Source organism: Mercenaria mercenaria, chromosome 15, assembly GCF_021730395.1.
Source record: "Mercenaria mercenaria strain notata chromosome 15, MADL_Memer_1, whole genome shotgun sequence".
Lineage (NCBI taxonomy): Eukaryota > Metazoa > Mollusca > Bivalvia > Venerida > Veneridae > Mercenaria > Mercenaria mercenaria.
Window position 1 is genome coordinate 34,599,450 of NC_069375.1, and position 24,745 is coordinate 34,624,194.

General features: G+C 36.3%; 1 protein-coding gene across 10 annotated transcripts in view; it reads right to left on the reverse strand.

Annotated features, from left to right (window-relative positions):
• The window catches only part of LOC123550853 (potassium channel subfamily T member 2-like), a 295,982-nt gene that overhangs the window by 30,343 nt on the left and 240,894 nt on the right, over window positions 1-24,745 (reverse strand). For 7 of the 10 annotated variants that reach the window (XR_008367420.1, XM_053524976.1, XM_053524977.1 and 4 more), the window contains 8 exons: window positions 22,519-22,691; window positions 19,653-19,724; window positions 17,872-18,006; window positions 15,968-16,079; window positions 15,177-15,362; window positions 14,400-14,540; window positions 11,331-11,390; window positions 3,304-3,333 (listed from right to left, as the gene is read on the reverse strand). Coding sequence is in view for 9 of the 10 variants with exons in the window: in XM_053524976.1 (XP_053380951.1) it covers window positions 3,304-3,333; window positions 11,331-11,390; window positions 14,400-14,540; window positions 15,177-15,362; window positions 15,968-16,079; window positions 17,872-18,006; window positions 19,653-19,724; window positions 22,519-22,691 (909 nt within the window). In the remaining variant the exon portion in view is untranslated. Of the gene's footprint in view, window positions 1-3,303; window positions 3,334-11,330; window positions 11,391-13,223; window positions 13,260-14,399; window positions 14,541-15,176; window positions 15,363-15,967; window positions 16,080-17,871; window positions 18,007-19,652; window positions 19,725-22,518; window positions 22,692-24,745 lie in introns of all 10 variants that reach the window. The other 3 variants (XM_053524980.1, XM_053524979.1, XM_053524981.1) reach the window with 3 other exon arrangements.

Consider the following 24,745-nt stretch of genomic DNA (forward strand, 5'->3'; position numbering starts at 1 on the left):
TTCGCTAGCAGTTTCTCTAGTTGCAGTAGGCTTTGAAAGTGAACAGCATGGATCCAGACCAGACTGCCCGGATGCGCAGGCTGGTCTGGATCCATGCTGGTCCCAAACGTACTATGTTGGTCTTCTCATGGGGCGGCTCAAATGTGTTATTACCGGTACATGGAGACATGATGACTATATAGAGATAAATGGGAAAAGTGTGCATGAAAGTGAAAATAAATTCTAGAATGTGTGCACATAGTTCCAGAATATATAAGTATAAGAATTCAGTAGTATCGAATGACGAGACAATTTTGGTACCTTAGAAGATGACAGTAAAATGAAAGTATGTTAAATAAGAAAAATTCCTAGAATATTCTAAACTACGCACTAGTACTGGTATTAGGTTCTTTGTTTTCAGCCATTAGAAAATAAATGAAACATAATAACTCAAATCAACAAATACTGATTGCAAAATAAATCTAAAATGAAATGAGCATTCCTCAGAAGTAGAGCAGAAATGCACACTAATAAAATATAACATATACTAATAAGTTTTCTAAAAGAAAAAACAAGAAGTATGTCCAATGGTCACATGTGCCTCCTATATAAATGGCCTATCCATAAAGTGTGTTTCTTTCTTTTTACAAAAACTTTAGGAATCAAATACAACAAAAGTTTTCTTGTACAGACCCATAACCTTTACCCTGTCTCAAGAATTGCATCTTAAACATACAGACTGATTCTTAATCTATATTATTAGCCTCAAATTAACACTGAAAACAATCACCAAAGAAATAAACCTCCTCTACCTATTAATAAAACAACTCAATCCAAAAATTAAATGTTTGGATAAATGTTTAGTATTCAAAGCATGCTAAATATGCAATCTGTTTTAAAACAAGAGGGCCATGAAAGTCCTGTATCGCTCACCTGACTCAAATGGGTACAGGTTGCTTATAGTTCAATTGGGAGGTTTAAATATATGACATATGAAAAAGAAACATTCATGATTTTACGCATTCCAGGGTGTCATATATAGTACGCAACATGTGATCATATTTGCATTTATCAAGGTAAGATGCAAATATCATAATAAAGTATGTTCAAAAATAAGAAACAAATATCTTAAGCTGGTATAGATCAACTTTATGCATCGAGACGTGTCTGCACTTTTAGCTCATAACAATACTGCGGTAAATGCCGAAGACAGCGGATAAGTCACGCCTCACTAACTGACATTGAATTATAATACAAGAGGAAATAAGTAACAATGTATAAAGCTGATTGAACTGTACTTGAGCAGGCTATCACCAAAATCATTATAAAAGGTCAACTTGGGCAGGTGCCAATTTTAATGCCAGAAGCATGATTTGAATAAACTAAACAAGAGCTGTCCGTAAGACAGCCAAGCTCGACTATTCGAAATATTGTCACAGAAGCAGGAAATTATTACCCAAAATGTTAAATATCAAAAGAGTTTTAAGTTCGAAACGGGATATAATTTGACCAAAATGCACATCAGAGTTATGGGACTTGATGCTATCAACTAGTTTAATAACCCCGAAGAAACATGTTAAGTTTCAATTCCATATCTGCATTAGTTTTGGAGATAGTAACTTGCATGTAAAACTTTAACCAGAATTTTCTAAGTCCAAAAGGGAGCATAATTTGCTCAAAATACATGTTAAGAGTTATGGAACTTGACCCAGTGAGGTTGGTAACTGACCTAGAAAAAGAATAAATAAGTTTCAAAGCTATATGCCTTTTGGTAATAGCTGTATGTACTTGCACGCAAAACTTTAACCAGGATTTTCTAAGTCCAAAAGGGGGCATAATTTGCCCAAAATACATGTCAGAGTTATGGGACTTGATTCTATCAACTAGTTTTATAACCCCGAAGACACATGTGAAGTTTCAATTTAATATCTGCATTAGTTTTGGAGATAGTAACTTGCATGTAAAACTTTAACCAGGATTTTCTAAGTCCAAAAGGGGGCATAATTTGCTCAAAATACATGTCAGAGTTATGGGACTTGGCCCAGTGAGGTAGGTAATTGATCTAGAAAAAGAAAAAATAAGTTTCAAATCAATATGCCTTTTAGTAATAGCTGTATGTACTTGCACGCAAAACTTTAACCAGAATTTTCTAAGTCCAAAAGGGGGCATAATTTGGCCAAAATACATGTCAGAGTTATGGGACTTGACCCAGTGAGGTAGGTAATTGATCTAGAAAAAGAAAAAATAAGTTTCAAATCTATATGCCTTTTAGTAATAGCTGTATGTACTTGCACGCAAAACTTTAACCAAAATTTTCTAAGTACAAAAGGGGGCATAATTTGGCCAAAATGAAGGTCAGAGTTATGGGACTTGGTGCTATCAACTAGTTTTATAACCCCGAAGACACATGTGAAGTTTCAATTCAATATCTGCATTAGTTTTGGAGATAGTAACTTGCATGTAAAACTTTAACCAGAATTTTCTAAGTCCAAAAGGGGGCATAATTTGCTCAAAATACATGTTAGAGTTATGGAACTTGACCCAGTGAGGTTGGTAATTGACCTAGAAAAAGAATAAATAAGTTTCAAAGCTATATGCCTTTAAATGATAGCTGTATGTACTTGCATGCAAAAACTTAACCAAGGTGTGACGCCGACGCCGACGCCGACGCCAGGGTGAGTAGAATAGCTAGACTATTCTTCGAATAGTCGAGCTAAAAATGGTAGAAGACCACTATATAATTCTATATGCCAAATATCTATGCTCAGTGTGTTGAGGTTTGACAAGAATCTTTTTTTTTTTAAAGTTTCCATTGAATAAATATGAAGAAAAGAAACCAGACCCTCTGGCAGATCTGTCTTTTGATGAATCTGAATCTTGGTAGTGACCCATCTAAAGAACATTTGTGTGAAGTCACTTGAAAATTTCACCAGCAGTTTCTGACAATTTCCCACTATATACAAAATTTTAGGGAAAATAAAACCACGCCCCTAGCAGCAATATTTTTTGAGAACTCAGATAAATTTGAATAACCTTGATAGATGAACATTTCTGCCATCTTTGAAGAAGATTTAAAAACTTCTTTCGTGTTGTTGTGGAACCCAGAGTTCTGCCTGGAAATAAATTCTTTGAATAATTTTGGAAGAGGACTTCCACAAATGGTTTCAGCAGAGTAGTTGTTTAAAGAAAAGTGTGGACAGACTTAGAGTGACCATAATAGCTCACCCTGAGCACTTTATACTCAGGTGAGCTAACAAAATGAAATGATAATTCTAGAAAACACATTTGATTAGTAAGTAAAAGCTAGAACAGTTCTGTATATACCCCGTTCTGGTTTCTATAAGTGCGCCCTCTCTGAAAACAGTCAAAAGAGATTCAAAGATGACTACAGTACAAACAATTCTGACAAATACATGACAAAAAAGTCCACAATTTAACTTAAATAAGTATCACAAACACTAATCAAAATTGAGAAAAATACTTAACATTTTAAAGAAATCAAATATAGTTTCTGCAGATAACAAGTATTAGAGTCAAAAGATAGAAAGACTACAAGACATTTTTACAGGTTGGAGATGCAGATAGAAATATCCTGCCCCAGGGTAACTGTTTACAAGAGCTCGTCGAACACGAAATGCCCCTCTTGATGCATTCAGTAATTGCACAAGGAACAGAAATTAAAAACCTCCCTATTAAGTTTAGTGATCCTAGGCCCAAGCGTTCTCAAGGTATCATCCAGAAAGGGTTTAACTGTTCCGGGTCAATGTGACCTTGACCTTAAGCCTACAGACCTCAAAATCTATAGGGGCCATCTACAGGTCATGACCAACCTCCCTATCATGTTTCATGATCCTAGGCCCAAGCGTTCTCAAGTTATTGTCTGGAAACGGTTTAAATGTTCCGGGTCACTGTAACCTTGACCTTTGACCTACTGACCTTAAAATCAATAGGGGTCATCTGCTGGTCATGATGAACCGTTCTATCATCTTTCATGACCCTTGGCCCAAGCGTTCTCATGTTATCGTCCAGAAACCGTTTAACTGTTCCTGGCCAATCTGGCTTTGAACTTTGACCAAATGACCTCAAAATCAATAGGGGTCATCTGCTGGTCATGATCAATCTCCCTATCAATTTTCCTGATCCTAGGCCCAAGCGTTCTTGAGTTATCGCCGGGAAACAGTTTTACTGTTCAGGGTCACTGTGACCTTGACCTTAAACATACTGACCTCAAAATCAATAGGGGTCATCTTCTGGTCATGACCAACCTCCTTATCAACTTTCATGATCCTAGGCCCAAGCGTTCTTGAGTTATCATCCGGAAACCGTTTAACTGTTCAGGGTCACTGTGACCTTGACCTTTGACATACAGATCTCAAAATCAATAGGGGTCATCTGCAGGTGATGACCAACCTTCCTCTCAACTTTCATGATCCTAGGCCCAAGCGTTCTTGTGTTATCAACCGGAAACGGATTGGTCTACATACAGACCGACTGACCGACATCTGCAAAACAATATACACCTCCTTCTTCGAAGGGGGGCATAATAAGCAGTAACGAGGCACTGCCAAGTTACCCGAGTGTCAGATATCTCCATCAGCGTCTACAACCAGTGATAAGATTCTTTTTCTTGCATACATTACAAGTTATATAAAGACATGAAATAAAAGAAAATTTATCAAGTTCTTTTAAGTACTCTTTCCTTATAGCAGTGTACATTTTTATGGAATCATTCACGTAAAAAGAAGTTTGTTATAATGTTAATTGCAGCGTAATTCATCATTTGCCACTGTTTTGACAGCAGTGGTAGAAAACCCAGACACTCCCATCTGGTATGCAAAAAAATATTTACTTGAAATTTGCTAAATAACAGACTCAAGTAGCACAAAGTTTGTAAACTTAAGATTAACTACACTCACAGCAAATAAAATTTAGTTTAGTATAGTGAGTGAGACAGTATGAGACAAAGCAATGAAAACTAGAAAATGCTTTTGTAAAAAAGCGCATGTCTCCCCCAATGCAAAGTCCTATAGGCACGAAGTCAATAGGGGTCAGGAGCAAAAGAGACACTGATGGTTGGCTGCAATAGGGAACATCTACTTGGCATGTCCAGTCATCCAGCTAACTTTCAATACTAGTGGCCTAGTGGTTCTCAAGTCACTGTTCAGGCTCCTGTGACCTTGACCTTTGATCAAGTGACCTCAAAATAAATAGGGGTCATCTGCTCTGCATGTCCAATCATCCTATTAAGTTTCAACATTGTAGGGCAAGTGGTTCTCAAGTTATTTCCAAAAAATGATTTGACATGAACAGGCCACTGTGACCTTGACCTTTATTAGACTGACCCCAAAATCAATAGGGGTCATCTACTCTGCATGACCAATCAACATTTCAACATTCTGGATCAAGTGGTTCTCGGAAATTGTTTTCCATGTTCAGGCTCCTGTGACCTTGACCTTTAACAGAGTGACCCCAAAATCGATAGGGGTCATCTACTCAGCATGTTCAATCATCCTATGAAGTTTCAACATTTTGGATCAAGAGGTTCTCAAATTATTGATCGGAACTGGTTATCAATGTTCAGGCCCCTGTGACCTTGACCTTTAACGGAGTGACCCCAAAAACAATAAGGGTCATTTACTTTGCATGAACAATCATCCTATGAAGTTTCAACATTCTGGGTCGAGAGGTTCTCAAGTTATTGATTGGAAATGGTTTTCCATGTTCAGGCCCCTGTGGCCTTGACCTTTAACAGAGTGACCCTAAAATCGTTAGGGTTCATCTACTCTGCATGACCAATCATCCTAAGAAGTTTCATCATTCTGGGTCAAGTGGTTCTCAAGTTACTGACCGGAAATGGTTTTCAATGTTCGGGCCCCTGTGACCATGACCTTTCACAGAGTGATCCCAAAATCGTTAGGGGTCATCTACTCTTTATGACCAATCATCCTATTAAGTTTCAACATTCTGGTTCAAGTGGTTCTCAAGTTACTGACCGGAAATTGTTTTCAATGTTCAGGCCCCTGTGACCTTGACCTTTAATGGAGTGACCCCAAAATCGATAGGGGTCATCTACTTCGCATGTACAATCGTCCTATGAAGTTTCAACATTCTGGGTCAAGTGGTTCTCTAGTTATTGATCAGAAATGGTTTTCAATGTTCAGGCCCCTGTGACCTTGACCTATGACGGAGTGACCCCAAGATCAATAGGGGTCGTCTACTCTTTATGACCAATCATCCTATTAAGTTTCAACATTCTGGGTCTGGTGGTTCTCTAGTTATTGATTGGAAATGGTTTTCAATGTTCAGGCTCCTGTGACCTTGACCTTTGACGGAGTGACCCCAAAATCAATAGGGGTCATCTACTCTTCATGACCAATCATCCTATGAAGTTTCAACATTCTGGGTCAAGTGGTTCTCTAGTTATTGATCGGAAATGGTTTTCAATGTTCAGGCCCCTGTGACCTTGACCTTAGACGGAGTGACCCCAAAAACAATAGGGGTCGTCTACTCCAGCAGCCCTACAACCCTATGAAGTTTGAAGGTTCTAGGTCAAATGGTTTTCCAGTTATTGCTCGGAAATGAAGTGTGACGTACGGACGGACGGACGGACAGGGCAAAAACAATATGTCTCCTGGGGGAGACATAACAAGAGCTGTCTTTTGACAGTTTGCTCGACTAAGCGAAGAATTGATGTAAGTATGGGGTCAAAATATTAACACAGATGTTCAGACAAAAGAAGAAAATAGATAAGACAAATAATGTATCTGTATTTGTGGAACTGGATAAGTATTATTGCACTATATGGCAATGTGTGACTGTGATGGTAAGCAAGTATTCAAAGTTTCAAAGCCACAGTCATATCAAACAGTTTAGACAAAATATGAAATGATATGTGAAACTTAACTAATTTCTCTGTCAAAAAAGGGCCATAACTGAGCCAAAGTCCATGCCCTACTTATGTAGTCTGCTACATGTTGACTTTGATAGTAAACAAATGGTCAAAGTTTCAAAGCCATATGACAAACAGGTTACACAAAATATGGACTGGTATGAAAACTTTAACTGATATCAAAGTCCAAAAACAGCCATAATTCAGCCAAAATACAAAACATGGACTTGTGCAGAATCTGAACCAATATCCAAGTCCAAAAAGGGCCATTATTTAGCCAAAATACTTGACAGAGTTACCCTTGCCTATAGGTAGAAACTGTTAAAATAAACAAGTGTTTCAAGTTTGAAGAAAATATCTTTGGATGGTTTACAAGATATTACCATAAAGACTTTAACAGGTGCCGACACAGGGTGAGTAGAATAGCTCTCCATATAATTCGAATAGTTGAGCTAAAAACTAACAGAGAAAAAAAACATCATTGTTAAACTGACAGTCTAACAGTCTGTCAGTGTAAAGCATGCAAATGTTAAAGAAGATGATACAAAGCATAAATCCCATGTAGAACTTACTTTAAAGAAAGTAATCAACTTCTTTACATGACTTTTAACCGCATATTTTTTCAGTATTTATTACCTACAGCTGATAGATGATAATGTATAGGACATGCTACATGAAGAAGATACACACAGTGTTCAGAAAGGTCACGAATTGTAGAGGTAGGGGTTCCTGTTACAAAACATCCATAACAATATCAATAGCAGAAAGACCATAGTATACTGTACAGAATGTCTCCCACTGTCATGTATGAAAACCATAAATCCCAGAGGAAATAAAGTGATATTGGCATAGAATATATCCTCCTTTACCACTGCATTCAATTTTAACCCTTACCCTGCTAAATTTCTGTAATGAACTTGTCCATTTTTCAATTTGGACCGTATCATTAACTGTTACAAGAGATCACAGAGTGATCTTGGCACCCACCAATGTGTCATTTTTGTGTGTTCCAAATTTCAAGACTTACTGACTAGCTCAAGGTCAAATTTCATTTCCGTACACAACACTGTGCATGTGGTCTAAATTCAAAAGCTGTAATTTGAGAAATGTGAAAGTAGGTCACTAGATCAATTTCAAGGACAAAGTTCTTTGTACACAAAACTATGCATGTGCATCAATTTTGAAGACTGTAGTTTGAGAAATTTGAAAGTAGGTCACTAGGTCAATCTTAAGGTCAAAGTTTATTTCTGTACAAAAAACTATGCAAGTGGTCCAAATTTGAAGGCTGTAGCTTGAGAAATGAGAAAGTAGGTCACTAGGTCAAAATCAAGGTCAAATTTCACTTCACAACACAAATCTATGCATGTGGTCCAAATTTGAAGCCTGTTCCTTCAAAAATGTGAACGTAGGTCACTAGGTCAATATCAAGGTCAAAGTTTGTTTCGGTATACAATCCTATTCATGTGGTCTAAATTTGAAGCCTATAGCTACAGAAATCTGAAAGTAGGTCACTAGGTCAATCTTAAGGTCAAAGTTCATTTCGGTACACAAAACTAAGCAAGTGGTCCAAATTTGAAGGCTGTAGCTTGAGAAATGTGAAAGTAGGTCACTAGGTCAAAATCAAGGTCAAATTTTATTTCGGAATACAAAACTATGCATGTGGTCAAAATTTGAAGCCTGTACCTTCAAAAATGTGAAAGTAGGTCTCTAGGTCAATGTAAAGGTCAAAGTTTGTTTCGGTACACAAAACCATGCATGTGGTCCAAATTTGAAGGCTGTAGCTTGAGAAATGTGAAAGTAGGTCAATAAGTCAAAATCAAGGTCAAATTTCATTTCGGAACACGAAATTATGCATGTGGTCCAAATTTGAAGCATGTACCTTCAAAAATGTGAAAGTAGGTCACTAGGTCAATGTCAAGGTCAAAGCTTATTTCAGTGCACAAAACTATGCATGTAGTCCAAATTTGAAGGTTGTAGCTACAGAAATGTGAAAGTAGGTCACTAGGTCAAAATCAAGGTCAACTCATGTCAAGGTTCATCTTGCCACTCAAAACCATACATGTGGTCCAAATCTGAATGTTGTAGGTTATTGACAGGAAGTTTTTATAAGCTTTTCCCTATATAAGTCTATATGAACCATGTGGCTCCCAGGGCGGGGCCATATTTGACCCTAGGGGGATAATTTTAACAAACTTGGTAGAGAACAACTAGACGATGCTACATTACAAATATCAAAACCCTAGGCTTTGTGGTTTGGACAAGAAGATTTTCAAAGTTTTTCCCTATATAAGTCTATGTAAACCATGTGACCCCCGGGGCGGGGCCATATTTGACCCTAGGGGGATAATTTGAACAATCTTAGTTGAAGACCACTAGATGATGTCACATACAAAATATCAAAGCCCTAGGCCCTGTGGTTTTGGACAAGAGGTTTTTCAAAGTTTTTCCCTATATAAGTCTATATAAACCATGTGACCCCCGGGGCGGGGCCATATTACACCCCAGGGAAATAATTTTGAATCTTATTGGTAGAAGACCACTAGATGATGCTTCATACCGAATATCAAAGCCCTAGGCTCTGTGGTTTGGGGCAAGAAGATTTTCAAAGTTTTTCCCTATATAAATCTATGTAAATTATAGAAATAAACAAAGGGCCATAACTCAATAAAGAATTGTTGAACCAGTCTGATTTTCAGGGGGACACAACTAGGGTACCAATACATCATTCTGACAAAGTTTGGTCAAAATCCCCCTGGTAGTTTCTGAGGAGATGCGATAACGAGAAATTGTTAATGGAAGGACGGACGGAATGACGGACGGACGGAAGGACGACGGACCATGGACGCAGAGTGATTTGAATAGCCCACCATCTGATGATGGTGGGCTAAAAAGGGGTGCTGACTGAATGGTGAACAGTGCAGATCATAATCAGGCTGCATTGATGTGCTGGCTGATCAAGACCTACACTGGTCGCAAAGGCAGAATCAGTTGTGTCCAGCATAATAAGGGTTAAAAATAAATAACAACAAGAGCTGTCGGAGGACAGCAACGCTCGACTATTCAACAGCCTTGTCGATTGAATGAATACGAAAGTCGAAAAAGGGGCATAATTTAAAAAAAGCAAAATAGGGTTATGGAACCTGCATAGTGCTTATCAGCTCATGACAGTGGACAAGTGTGTGAAGTTTCAATCCATTCCCATTAGAGGGTACTGAGATACCAGCTTACATATAAGAATTTAACCAAAAACTCCTAAGTTTAAAAAGGTGCATAATTTTGTAAAATGTAAAGTTGAGTTATTGACCCTTTGCACTGCATGTCATATCATGACAGTGAACAAGTGTGTGAAGTTTCAATCCTTTCCCATTAGTGGATACTGAGATACCAGCTTACATACAAAACCTTAACCAAAAAATTCTAAGTCGAAAAAGGGGCATAATTTTGTAAAAAAGCAAAATAGAGTTAGGGAACCTGCTTTGTGCATGTCAGATCATGAGAGTGAACAAGTGTGTGAAGTTTCAATCCATTCCAATTAGTGAGTACTGAGATACCAGCTTACATACAAAACCTTAACCAAAAAATTCTAAGTTGAAAAAGGGGCATAATTTTGTAAAAAAGCAAAATAGAGTTATGGACCTGTGCAATGTAAGTCAGTTTATCACAGTGAATAAGTGTGTGAAGTTTCAATCCATTCCCACAAGTGGTTACTGAGATACCAGCTTACATACAAAACCTTAACCAAAAATTTCTAAGTCAAAAAAGGGGCATAATTTTGTAAAAAAGCAAAATAGAGTTATGGGACCTGTGCAATGTAAGTCAGTTTATCACAGTGAATAAGTGTGTGAAGTTTCAATCCATTCCCACACGTGGTTGCTGAGATACCAGCTTACATACAAAACTTAACCAAATCGGGACACGGACGCAGACGCCGACGCCGACGCCGAGGCATGGGCGAGTGCAATAGCTCTACTATTCTATGAATAGTCGAGCTAAAAATTGCTCAGATCATAAAATCTTCACAAGGTCAGTAAGGGAAAATCAGAAAGTTTTTGTGAAGTTTTAAGTCTCAAATTAAATATCATTTACTAAAATTTATCTCTGCTGATCACAATGACATAATTTCCCTTCCTATGCCCCTATGCATTTTTGAAAAAAAATCTCGTACATAGATTCTATTCATGTTTAGAATTCTGTTGAAATCTAGTGTCTAGAAAATATCTGCTTTACAGAAACTAAACCGGATCCCATGTAGACCGAAAACCCATCAAAACTGAACTATTTACCCATATCCAACCCACTACAGTGTTATTCCATTATATAAAATTGAGACCTGTTAAAAATTCAACAAATGTTAGCTCAACACATATTATTTTATCATTTACATTTAAAGTAGTGAGAAAGTGCAGGATGGAGATAGAACATTAAAAACAAGAAATGAAGGGGTACATAAATATATACTTACTACAGAATTTCTAAATGCTAAATTTAATGCTGACTGGTCTCTGGACATGAATGAGGCATTCTAAATATATAGCAAACAAATGTGACTCATGTACATATATGAATGGCATTGCAAATAAATGTGACTGACTTGTACAAGAATAACATAGGCAACAAAAAAGACTGATTCATACTAATGACATTTGAATAGCAAACAAAAGTGACTGATTCATACAAGAATGACATTCTAAATTGACTGACTCATACAAGAATGACATTCTAAACTGACTGATTCATACATGTATGACATTCTAAATTGACTGATTCATACATGAATGATTTTCTTACTTGTCTTATTCATACATGAATGGCATTCTAAATTGACTGATTCATACATGATTGACTTATTCATACATGAATGACATTCTAAACTGACTATACATGAATGACATTCTAAATTGGCTGATTCATACATGAACGACATTCTAAATTGACTGATTCACAAAGAATGACATTCTAAACTATCTGACTCATACTATGTATGAATAAGCAACAAATGACTAATATTTTCCATATTGAGATTTCTTCATCGCTACGTAGTAAGTAATAATGGGCACCTGCTGAAAATTAATTCATTTATTAATGGTGTGTCTTACTACCAAAAAAAACTCCAATATAATCTATCATAACTGTTTTATCAACTTAAACATCTCATTTTGTTAAAACAAATTATGTTTTGAATTCTGACACTCATATATATATATTCTGAGCTTCTACATTGGTGAGGCTCCGTGAAAAATTGCAGTCAGTTGTTTCTTATGATAAACAAGTATTCCATTTAGATCTTACACATTAATGATACACCATGCTCATGTGATTCACTGATATATGAGCCGTGCCATGAGAAAACCAACATAGTGGCTTTGTGACCAGCATCCGCGCAGTCTGGTCAGGTTCCATGCTGTTCACTAACGGTTTCTCTAATTGTAATAGGCTTTGAAAGCTAACAGCATGGATCCTGACCAGTCGCAAAGCCACTATGTTGGTTTTCTCATGGCGTGGCTCATATGTAAAATATCCCAGCAATATATGGATGCCATTCAACAAATAAAAGCATAACCAGCAATGACTTGTAACAGCAGCAAACAAATATATTTCCATCTTGCAGCTAAATAAACAGGAAAAAGATCACGATGTTTCACACTAAGTTCCAATTAAGCTTCTTTTTTCTATAGTATTCAATACTCTGCGTAGTAACATTATGTATTTTTTCGACATCTGAATTTTATCTTGTTTCTGCAGAACATCCCTCACTAACAGACACAAGGGAAGTAACTCTTGTGAAAACCTAATTTAGAAGGCCCTATTCAACTGGGCTGCCATGTATGGGGAAAAGAAGTTATCACATCATGCCGATTGACCAACTGAACTTGTAGGACATAAGAAAAGATAAATCACTGAAAGTATTCGGACTTCACTAGCAATTCAAAATAACAAATATTTGCCCCACCCACAATATAAATATTAAACAAAAAAGTAATTTATACTTCATATTTATGCGCAAAACAAAAAATATTTAACCTTTAGCCTGTTGGCGGCAAGTGATTCTACCTCTGCGACCAGTGCAGACCAAGATAAGCCTACATGTCCGTGGTTTACACTGTTCGCTATTCAGTCAGTAAATTTTCAGTGAACTCCCCTTCAAATAATAAATGGTACTGCTCAAATTGAATGATGGCCAAGTCCATTTTAGAAATTTAGCAGGCTAAAGGTTAAAGAAAACTCATGCATATAAACATAGAGTTGAAGCCTACAGTAATTTTCAGTCAGTAAATACTGCTGCAAAATGGAAAATTACAAAAAATCTGTGATAAAAGACAAATGTTAAGGTGAAAAACGTAAAATACGAAATTACTCTATGTCCACTTTTGGCTATATAATACTCCAGTGCCTGAATAAAACAAACAAGAATCCTGAAACGTCTTTTAAAAAATTAATAAAAACAAGAGCTGTCACTATTGGTGACAAATGCCCCCGAAGAGTGCCCAAGAATGCTACAGCTGTCTGCGCAAAAAAAAAAAAAAACACAACATCTCGTGACCTTGACCTAAGAGACCTGGGTCATAAACATGACACACCTCAATATGGTTAAGTTATTTGTGTTAAATTATTTTCAAATCCCTTGATAATTGGCATGGACCAGACAAGAAACACCTTTGACTTCTAAGTATGACCTTGACCTTGGAGCTAGGGGTCTTGGTCTTGTGCATGACATGTCAACTCATTACAGGGAACATTTATGTTAATTAATTTTAAAATCCCTTCATCAATGGCAGAGTTATGAACCGGACAAGAAACAGACTAAATTAATGTTTAACTTCTAGGTGTGACCTTGACCTTAGAGCTAGGGGTCCGGGTCTTGCACATGGCACATTGTCTTTCTATGGGGAACATTTATGCCAACCCTTGACGAGTGGCAGAGTTATGGACTGGACACGAACAGACCCTGTTTGGCTTCTTAGTGTGACCTTGACCTTGGAGCTAGGGGTCTTGGTCTTGTGCATGACATGTAGTCTCATTATGGTTAACATTTATGCCAAGTTATTTCAAAATCCCTTCATGGATGGCAGAGTTATGGACCGGACACTAAACAGACTATGTCAACATTTAATTATATTCCCAGTCACGTTTGTCTGAATAATCTAATAAAACTATATGTATATTTCACTTTAATTCCAACATTTCTAAAGTAAATCATATCAAATAAAAACTTATTAATTGTTGGAAAGCATGAAGTGTGATACTACAGCTGATAAACCAAAATACATCATTCAAGCATATACATGTACATTGTATAATTTCTAATGATTTACATGTATATATTCTACAAATAACTTAATAGATAATATGCATCAGCACAGTCTATTTGAAACATCCAACCAGAAGCTACTACTATTTTGTATGTTTAATGCACATAACACAGGCTGAACTACTTTTAAAGTACTATAAACTGAAAAACCTAACAATTCACACATTCATACAAGCCTGTCTAATAATGAACAGAAAACAACTATGGATAGAGTTAACTTACGGAAGTATTGACAGGAGGTGAGCGACATGACTTGGTCTGAGTTCTGTAAATTCCTATTGGAATTTCACACGTTGTGGAACAAAGTTTTTGGTACAATCTACCATAGGTTCTTATCCACAGATCATCTTTAGTTATCTTCATCTGAAATGTGAACACATCAACATCAATTAAAGTTGTAAACATTTTTGCTTTTTATCATTTGCATAGAAAGATCTTTGTAGTGACTACAGTTTAATCCCTATCTCACTTGCTTCAAAACAATCAACTAGTACACTACAGCCCCAACTTCACAGTACATTACTATCTTACACTCATTAGCAACAAAAACTTTTACATATGAGCCACGCCATGAGAAAACCAACATAAGTGAATTTGCGATCAGCATGGATCCAGACCGGCCTGGTCAGGATCCATGCTGTTCGCTTTCAAAGCCTACTGCAATTAAAGAAACCAATAGCTAACAGCATGGATCTACATACTGATGTAAAATGATATTCTTTCATTGTTCACATCAGAATATAAGTTTCTTAAACCAAAGAGGAAAACCAACAACTGATGATGTCAGATGTGTAATGTCACATCAAAGTGTGGTATTCTGCCGTAAACTTTGTTAACACTGTAGAGTTTGTTAACAACAAATTTTCTCAACAATTTTTATATTGGACGGATGAACTTTAATTTGTACATACATTTCCATATAAAACACTAGAAATTCGTAAAATTTAACAATACGTTACTTTCCCACGAGGACACACACAAAGTATAAAAAAAACTTACACATGACAAATGTCCGGAGCCGACAGCCTGGTCAATGCCGAGTAAAAGTCTTACAAATGTGATGAGATAATCCTTCACAAAAGCTTGGTATAACAGCGTGTCTAACATACTGGCACTGAAAACATTCCCCGCAGCAAATGGCAGACGGAACATATACGATATGTGAGACCCTCGCTCTTTCTCTTTCTGTCAAAAGAATACATTATCATAATTAATCTGTTGTAGCAAACTGCAAATGCTTATATTTTCTCCAACAGTATGCAACATGTCAAATTTAAACATTTCATTGTAAAAAAAGACAGAATGGAAAAGGTATAACATGTATCCAAAACTGTTGCAATGTTTTGAAGCTGTCTGAAACAGTAATAGCTTTCAACATCTTAAAATGCTTTTTCTTAATTTAACACAGCTTTAGTTCTAATAAAAGTCTGAGAATGGCTTGCTGTTAGGCTCCTTGATATATATCATTTAGTCAAAGACAGGCTGTACACAACACAAAGTCATAACAATAACTGAAGAGCAGCCTCTGTGGCCATGCAGTTAAGGCCATGACAATCATTTGTTCCTCACTACGAGTTAAAAACTACACAAGGAATAAAAAAAGATTTCCATGTGAGAAAACAACCCAGCTGGCTTCAAGGAAAACAAAGCAGCTACTCATGTGTCAGTTTCTGCCAGATATAATATAACTTCTCGCTGCTGAGGGCACCAGCTGGGACCTTCAACCATCACTTAAGCTGGAAAATGGCCAATATAACCCATAATTAAATAAAAAATAACATCATATTTACCTTTTCTTGTTTTGACAATTCATAAGAGTATGAATCATTAGCTTGGAACTGCATAAACCTCATGTTTGATGATTGAGTTAACTCTGTTATAATGTTGGCACTTGGAAATAATCTGCAATTATAAGAGCACAATTAAAGGGGCATACTTCCAGATGAGCGTATCATAATCTTTTAAATAGTTAGCAACCTATATAAGTATCAAAACTAATAAATCAGTGTTACAATTTATTTACGTAGGGCTAAGGCAAGGATACATCTTGAGCACTTATTCCCCCCACTCTCCATTCTAAATGGAGTTATCTCTATTTTACTTTGAGAGTGGTACTGAATATTTCACAGGTTAACAATAAGTGACCATTAAGATAAAAAACCCTTTTAAATTATTCAAAATCCATTACTCGTAAAAGTGAGAAAAGTTCACCTAAAATGTTATTTTACACTATTGTTACAGCTTTAAACAATCAAGCGTAGTCTATAATTATTGTTCGGGAAATGTATTAGATGTACACTAAAAGCATCGAGTATCTGCCAAAGATTACAGACAGCTAATAACTCAATTTACAATTTTCCAAGTGATGTCCAAAAGATCTTTGCCACAATTTCAGATTAGAAATACAATTGATGTTGGACATCATCCATCTGTAATGGCTGTTCCTTTATTCAGGTTCTTTTTTTGTTCTACATTAACTGACACTTTGTGAACAGTATACAAATCTAAGAGTAATTTTGATCTATCAAACAAAAGGCTCAAGAGTTGGAGAAAGGGGTGATGTCTTTTGTGGGTCAATCTTGTCTGGATCCTTAATAATGTACCTAAATATAATTTGTACAGTTACAATGGTATTACTGGACAGTAAATAACGTACCTAAATATACTTCGTACAGCTTGGATGGTATTACTGGACAGTAAATAACGTACCTAAATATACTTCGTACAGCTTGGATGGTATTACTGGACAGTAAAAAACGTACCTAAATATACTTCATACAGCTTGGATGGTATTACTGGACAGTAAATAACGTACCTAAATATACTTCGTACAGCTTGGATGGTATTACTGGACAGTAAATAACGTACCTAAATATACTTCGTACAGCTTGGATGGTATTACTGGACAGTAAATAACGTACCTAAATATGCTTCGTACAGTTACGACGATATTACTGGAGAGTAAATAACATACCTGGACATCATCCATCTGTAATGGCTGTTCCTTTATTCAGGTTCTTTTTTTGTTCTACATTAACTGACACTTTGTGAACAGTATACAAATCTAAGAGTAATTTTGATCTATCAAACAAAAGGCTCAAGAGTTGGAGGAAAGGGGTGATGTCTTTTGTGGGTCAATCTTGTCTGGATCCTTAATAATGTACCTAAATATAATTTGTACAGTTACAATGGTATTACTGGACAGTAAATAACGTACCTAAATATACTTCGTACAGCTTGGATGGTATTACTGGACAGTAAATAACGTACCTAAATATACTTCGTACAGCTTGGATGGTATTACTGGACAGTAAATAACGTACCTAAATATACTTCGTACAGCTTGGATGGTATTACTGGACAGTAAATAACGTATGTAAATATACTTCGTACAGCTTGGATGGTATTACTGGACTATAAATAACGTACCTACATATACTTCTTACAGCTTGGATGGTATTACTGGACAGTAAATAACGTACCTCAATATACTTCGTACAGCTTGGATGGTATTACTGGACAGTAAATAACGTACCTAAATATGCTTCGTACAGTTACGAGGATATTACTGGAGAGTAAATAACGTACCTAAATATACTTTATACAGCTACAATGGTATTACTGGACAGTAAATAACATACCTAAATATACTTTGTTCATCTACTATGGTACTACTGGGTAGTAAATAACGTACCTAAATATACTTTGTACAGCTACGATGGTATTACAATCAGCTAGGGTCTCCTCCTCCTGGGAGTTGGAACTCTCCTTGTTCACTATCACAACATTATCAGCAAGGTTTATACCTGCTCGCAGTAAATCATCTATTCTGTAATAAAAAATCAGTCTCTGTGATAACAATACTCTTTAGCTGTGTCCGTTTTCCAGAACTGTGAGATCATTAATATTCATAGGGAACTATTTTCTGTGGATTTCACGGTTGAGTCAATCTATGCAATGAAAACCAAACAAATTAGTAAAAATCCATTCCACATATTCAGTTTTAAATGAAATATTTTAACACTCTTAGTAATGCGTCCTTTTACGTCTAAAAAAAAAGTCCAGATTAGTATCCCTTCCTGGTGTAAACTAAATGTGTTAGAATGGAAATAGATTTTAGTTTTGTGTGCTTTGTTGGCAAATGAAACACTTTTTTGTTAACAAAACATGCAAAACAAAAATCAATTTCCCAAGCCCAAAACATGAAATATTGCCCCACAAAATTAAATGATTCCACAGTAATGTTAAAAGTCAAACATGTATTAAAGTGCACCTCTCTATAAAGACTACAGCTATATAACTAAGCGTTCTTCTTCCTGCTTGCCTACAAACTGTACAGCTTTACAGGGTATGAGAGACTGCCATTTTCCACTTTCCAATGATAAGTCTTCAAAGACAGGTTTGACTGTGCAGTAAAGCTTTTAAATGGGTATGTCTGCCATGTAAATATACACATTCTAAACCTGGACAGATGAGGTTCCAGTCCACAGTCAGGTAAATCTTAAATTCCAGACCACAGTTAGGTAAATTTCTTAGGATGTTTTTCCTTCTCTATTATATTTTAGTAGTTGTCATTTTACAACAATTTATTATCCAGTCTCAAAACTTAAGCATCTTTTAGGTTTAATATTGAACAATAGCATGGCAGCATGCAGTAGATTTGACTTTAACAAATAGCATGGCAGCATTCAGTAGATTTGACTTTAAACAATAGCATGGCACATTCAGTAGATTTGACTTTAACCAATAGCATGGCAGCATGCAGTAGATTTGACTTTAACCAATAGCATGGCAGCATGCAGTAGATTTGACTTTAACCAATAGCATGGCAGCATGCAGTAGATTTGACTTTAACCAATAGCATGGCAGCATTCAGTAGATTTGACTTAACCAATAGCATGGCAGCATGCAGTAGATTTGACTTTAACCATAGCATGCAGCATGCAGTAGATTGACTTAACCAAAGCATGGCAGCATCAGTAGATTTGACTTTAACCAATAGCATGGCAGCATTCAGTAGATTTGACTTTAACCAATAGCATGGCAGCATTCAGTAGATTTGACTTTAACCAATAGCATGGCAGCATTCAGTAGATTTGACTTTAACCAATAGCATGGCAGCATTCAGTAGATTTGACTTTAACCAATAGCATGGCAGCATTCAGTAGATTTGACTTTAACCAATAGCATGGCAGCATGCAGTAGATTTGACTTTAACCAATAGCATGGCAGCATTCAGTAGATTTGACTTTAACCAATAGCATGGCAGCATTCAGTAGATTTGACTTTAACCAATAGCATGGCAGCATCTCATAGGTTTAAAACTGATCAATAGAAAGGCGGTATTGCCAGACTGGTCATTAATCTGTTGCAGCCAGGAACCAGTTAGTACAATGGTTAACTAACTGCTGTAACAAAGTCAGGAAACAGTACCAGTGATACATAAGCAAAACCAAATTTACAAAAAAAACTTACGCATCTATTGACCCAAGCATCCAGTAAACCATTGGAAAATGACATATTGTCTCAAGGAATGTTGTGTCTGGTCTGTAAACAAATTAATCATATCACTTTAAGACTTCTTGAAAACTCTTAAAAGTTGATGCCCTTTCAATAACTTTAACTTCTTGATAACTCAGAAAAGGAAATACAGTAGATTCGCGGTGCTACGAATCGCAATTTAACGAAATACCGGTATACTACGAAAAGGTGTTGTGGTCCCGGCTGCTTTCCTTCTTATTTCTATGCAACAAAGTCGCGGTTTTACGAAAATGCAATTTTACGAAAAATGCGCTCCTACGAATGTATTGATATGCCCTTAAAGCCTGTTTTCAACTTGTTTTAGTTGCGATTTTACGAATGTATCGTCTAAGTTTTCACACCTTCCATAACGGCCTGAAAATGCTTTGAGTGGAAAGTGTCACTATCATTTAGCTGGGCGTAAACAGTGATTAAAGTGTGAAAACTTAGTAATTAAATTCGAAACACATACGTTATACACTATGAACAAGTTAGTGGTTATTTTTTTCTCCTATAACTATCCGATCGGATGGCATACAAGTCACACTTGCTTCGATATCTATATGTCTCAAACAATCACTGCATAAAGAAAATAAAACAATATTTAAGTCCTGATCGTCTGTATATTGTTGTTTTATTATACCAAACAATTAGTAAAGGGTATGAGGGTATCGGAATATGCAATTGCTATTTTTTCTCGTGCAACAATGTACCCTGTATGTGTTTTATGTACAGTGAATAAAAAGTGAAGAAAAAAACCCGTTCTGCATTCTACATACGATCTGAGTTCAGAAAATCACATGTTTAAATATCACGGGTTACGTATATAGATATTAAGGTGCTATATAGCGAAATTTCCTATGCTACACTCGAACGAAAATGCGATATTACGGAAAAAACGGCCGGTCCCTTGGCTTTTCGTAGGATCGCGATTGTACTGTATGACATATCAATCAAACAAACATCTAAAGAATAGAAACTGTAATAACTGAAAACTGTTTTTCTTGTCTTGAACGGAATAAAAATACAAGAAACAAAGAGGGCCATGATGGCCCTATATCGCTCACCTGTTATCATTGCACTTGAGGACAAGAAGGTGCTCAGAAAAAATATCTAAGTCCAAAGGACAGAAACAACAAAGGAAAGAAATTTAACCAAAAAGAAAAACAAAATTCTTACAAGGTACAGATATGTCAAAATACACTTAAAAATTGGAGGTACCATCCACGTTGTACCACAGAAAAGTGGTCTCGGGTTTTTCCCTACGGCCAATAATAAAAAAGTAACTAAAAATATGCTATTTATAGTAACGTAAAAGGGAAGTAATTCAAAAGAAAATTATTGTAAGTTAACAAAAGAAGGATCTGCCAAATAAATCTGTTAACATAAATGAAATTTCAGATCAGTATCTTCATTAGTTACGGAGATATACTCATTTTAATTTCAAAAATAAAGGGAGGTAATTTGACATAAAATCAGTCCCTAGTTATCTTCCCTGATTGGCTCAGTCCAACTAGTGACAATAATGAAATTTCAAATAAGTCCTGTAAGTACTTACTGATATAAATCCATTTTGACTACAATTAGGGGAGGTAATCAGATATAAAATAACTCTGGAAACTACGAATGGATCTGATTTGTTTTGGAATCCAAGATTTATTGTTGTTGAAGATATTTTGGAAATTTGTATCAAATAAAACCATAAATGAAGTCTCTATATGGCTGCAAAAGCCAAAATAGCCAAGTTTGGACATTTAAGGGGCTATAACTCTGGAACCCATGATGGAATCTGTCCAGTTTAAGAAAGGAACCAAGATCTTGTGGTGATACAAGTTGTGTGCAAGTTTGGTTAAAATCAAATCATAAATTAAGTTGCTACTGTGCAGACAAGGTCAAAATAGCTAATTTTGGCCCTTTCAGGGGCCATAACTCTGCAACCCATTAGGGGATCTGGCCGGTTCAACAAAAGGAACTGAGATCTTATGGCAACACAAGCTTTGTGCAAGTTTGATTATATTCAAATCATAAATGAAGCTGCTATTGTGCAGACAAGGGCAAAATAGCTAATTCTGGTCCTTTCAGGGGCCATAACTCTGGAACCCATAATGGAATCTGGCCAGTTCAAGAAAGGAACCAAGATCTTATGGTGTTACAAGTTGTGTGCCAGTTTGGTAAAAATCAAATCATAAATAAAGCTGCTATTGTGCAGACAAGGTCAAAATAGCTGATTTTGGCCCTTTCAAGGGCCATAACTCTGGAACCCATAATGGGATCTGGCCAGTTCAAGAAAGGAACCAAGATCTTATGGTGATACAAGTTGTGTGTAAGTTTGGTTAAAATAAAATCATGAATGAAACCACTATCGTGCAGACAAAAAATTGTTGACGGACGGACGGACGCACACACGACGGACGACGGACGAAGGGTGATCACAAAAGCTCACCTTGTCACTATGTGACAGGTGAGCTAAAAATATTTCAATGACTAACTGAAAAGGCTTAGACCACATGAAAAGCTTGTACCCAAGCCATTGATGTCTAAGCAAGCACTGTTTCACTGTATCTTACAAATGTATAATTTTCTAAATTACTTATGTTAGTTGACATGTTTAAAGGGAATTTTTGTTTCAACTTCATTGTAATTATTCCTTTTCTTTGAAAAATGTGACCTGATCTGTTATAAAAATATCATATGCATCTTGAATTATTTCTAAATAAGGATTTAAAAGTTTTGTTATACAAAGCATGGTCCTTTCTGATAGGACAGAAAATATAATTACATTGTATTTACATATAAATGAATGAATTGTATATATATTTACCTCTTTTCTAGTACTAAAACAATGGGATTTAATGTATTGCTTGGCCTTGCATGGGAGCGCAAAGGTACAATGAAGTTGTATAGACCATTACTGGCATAGTCTGCTGCAACAATAATGGTCGGGTTTGGCCAATGATACTCTTTAGCGTTGTTGAAGCTGCAGTGTTCACACAGCTGTAAAATAGCAACAGATAACAAATTGAAACTCTTTATTGTGTACAGCAACATGAGAAGCTACAATAGGACAAGAGGGCCAAGATTGCTCTAGGTCGCTCACCTGAAAAACACACCATAACAGTGTAAACATGTTTGACCTAGTGATTTAATGGAAACAAATATTCTGGCCAATTTTCATTAGTATTGGACCAAAAATGTGGTCTCTTGAGTTTAAACAAGTATTTTCTTTGATATGACCTAGTGACCTAGTTTTTTTAACCCAGATGACCCATATTCAAACTTGACCTAGATTTCATCAAGGCATTCAATCTGATTAAATTTCATGCAGATAGATTGAAAACTACAGCCTCTATCGCATAGACAAGGTTTTTCTTTGATTTGACCTAGAGACCTAGTTTTTGTCCCCAGATGACCCATACTTAAATTCGACCTAGATTTCATCAAGGCATCGTTCTGACCAAATTTCATGAAGATCAATTGAAAAATTCAGCCTCTATCGCATACACAAGTATTTACTTTGATATGACCTAGTGACCTAGTTTTTGAACCCAGATGACCCATATTCAAACTCGACCTAGATTTCATCAATGCAATTATTCTGAACAAATTTTATGAAGATCAATTGAAAAATACAGCTTCTATCACATACACAATGTTTTTCTTTGTTTAACCCAGTGACCTAGTTTTTGACCCCAGAAAACCCATATTCAAACTTGACCTAGATTTCATCAAGGCAATCATTCTGACCAAATTTCATGAAGATCAATTGAAAAATACAGCCTCTATCACATACACAATGTTTTTCTTTGATTTGACCTTGTGACCTAGTTTTTGACACCAGATGGCCAATATTCATACTCGACCTAGATTTCATCAAGGCAATTATTCTGACCAAATTTCATGAAGATCAATTGAAAAATTCAGCCTCTATCGCATACACAAGGTTTTTCTTTTATTTGACCTAGTGACCTATTTTTTGACCTCAGATAACCCATATTCGAACTCGACCTAGATTTCATCAAGGCAATCATTCTGACAAAATTTCATGAAGATCAGTTGAAAAATACAGCCTCTATCACATACACAAGGTTTTTCTTTGATTTGACCTAGTGACCTAGTTTTGACTCAAGATGAACCATATTCAAACTTTGCCTAGATTTCATCAAGGTAATCATTCTGTCCAAAATTCATAAAGATCATTGAAAAATACAGCCTCTATTGCATACACAAGGTTTTTCTTTGATTTGACCTAGTGACCTAGTTTTTGACCCAAGATGACCCATTTTCGAACTTGGCTTAGATTTCATCAAGGTTATCATTCTGACAAATTTTCATGAAGATCAGTTGAAAAATACAGCCTCTATCTACAGACAGACGACAGACAGACGCCAGACAACGAGCGATCACAAAAACTCACCTAAGCATTGCTCAGGTGAGCTAAAAAGGAGCCGTTTGTAAAACACATATACCTCCCATGATGCCCTGCCACAGGCAACTGGATACAGTCAAACTTCGTTACCTTGAACTTGACAGGACCATCAAAATTTGTTCCAGTTATCAGCAGTTTGACCCACTGAACAATATACGTTATACAGGGCTTTTGCTGCAACCTGATAATGAGTATGAGCAAAAAGTGGTGCTTGAATTATCCAAGTACGACTGAATAAAGTTTAATTGTATATGAATTTCAATTATATAGGGATTGATTGGTGCTTAACTTTGTGTGCAGATAAGAGGAATATTCCAGTAACAAATATTCAAACAAGAGCTCGTAGAACACGAAATGCCCTCCTTGATGCATTCAGTAATTGCACAAGGAACAGAAATAATTTGGTCACTGTATAAAAAAGTTCTACTGTTCTGGGTAAACGTGACCTTGACCTTTGACCTTACAATAAACAGAGGTCATCTGCTGGTCATGATCAACCTCCCTATCAAGTTTCATGATCCTAGGCCCAAGCGTTCTCATGTTATCATCCGGAAATGGTTTAACCGTTACGGGTCACTGTGACCCTGACTTTTGGCCTACTGACCTCACAATCAATAAGGGT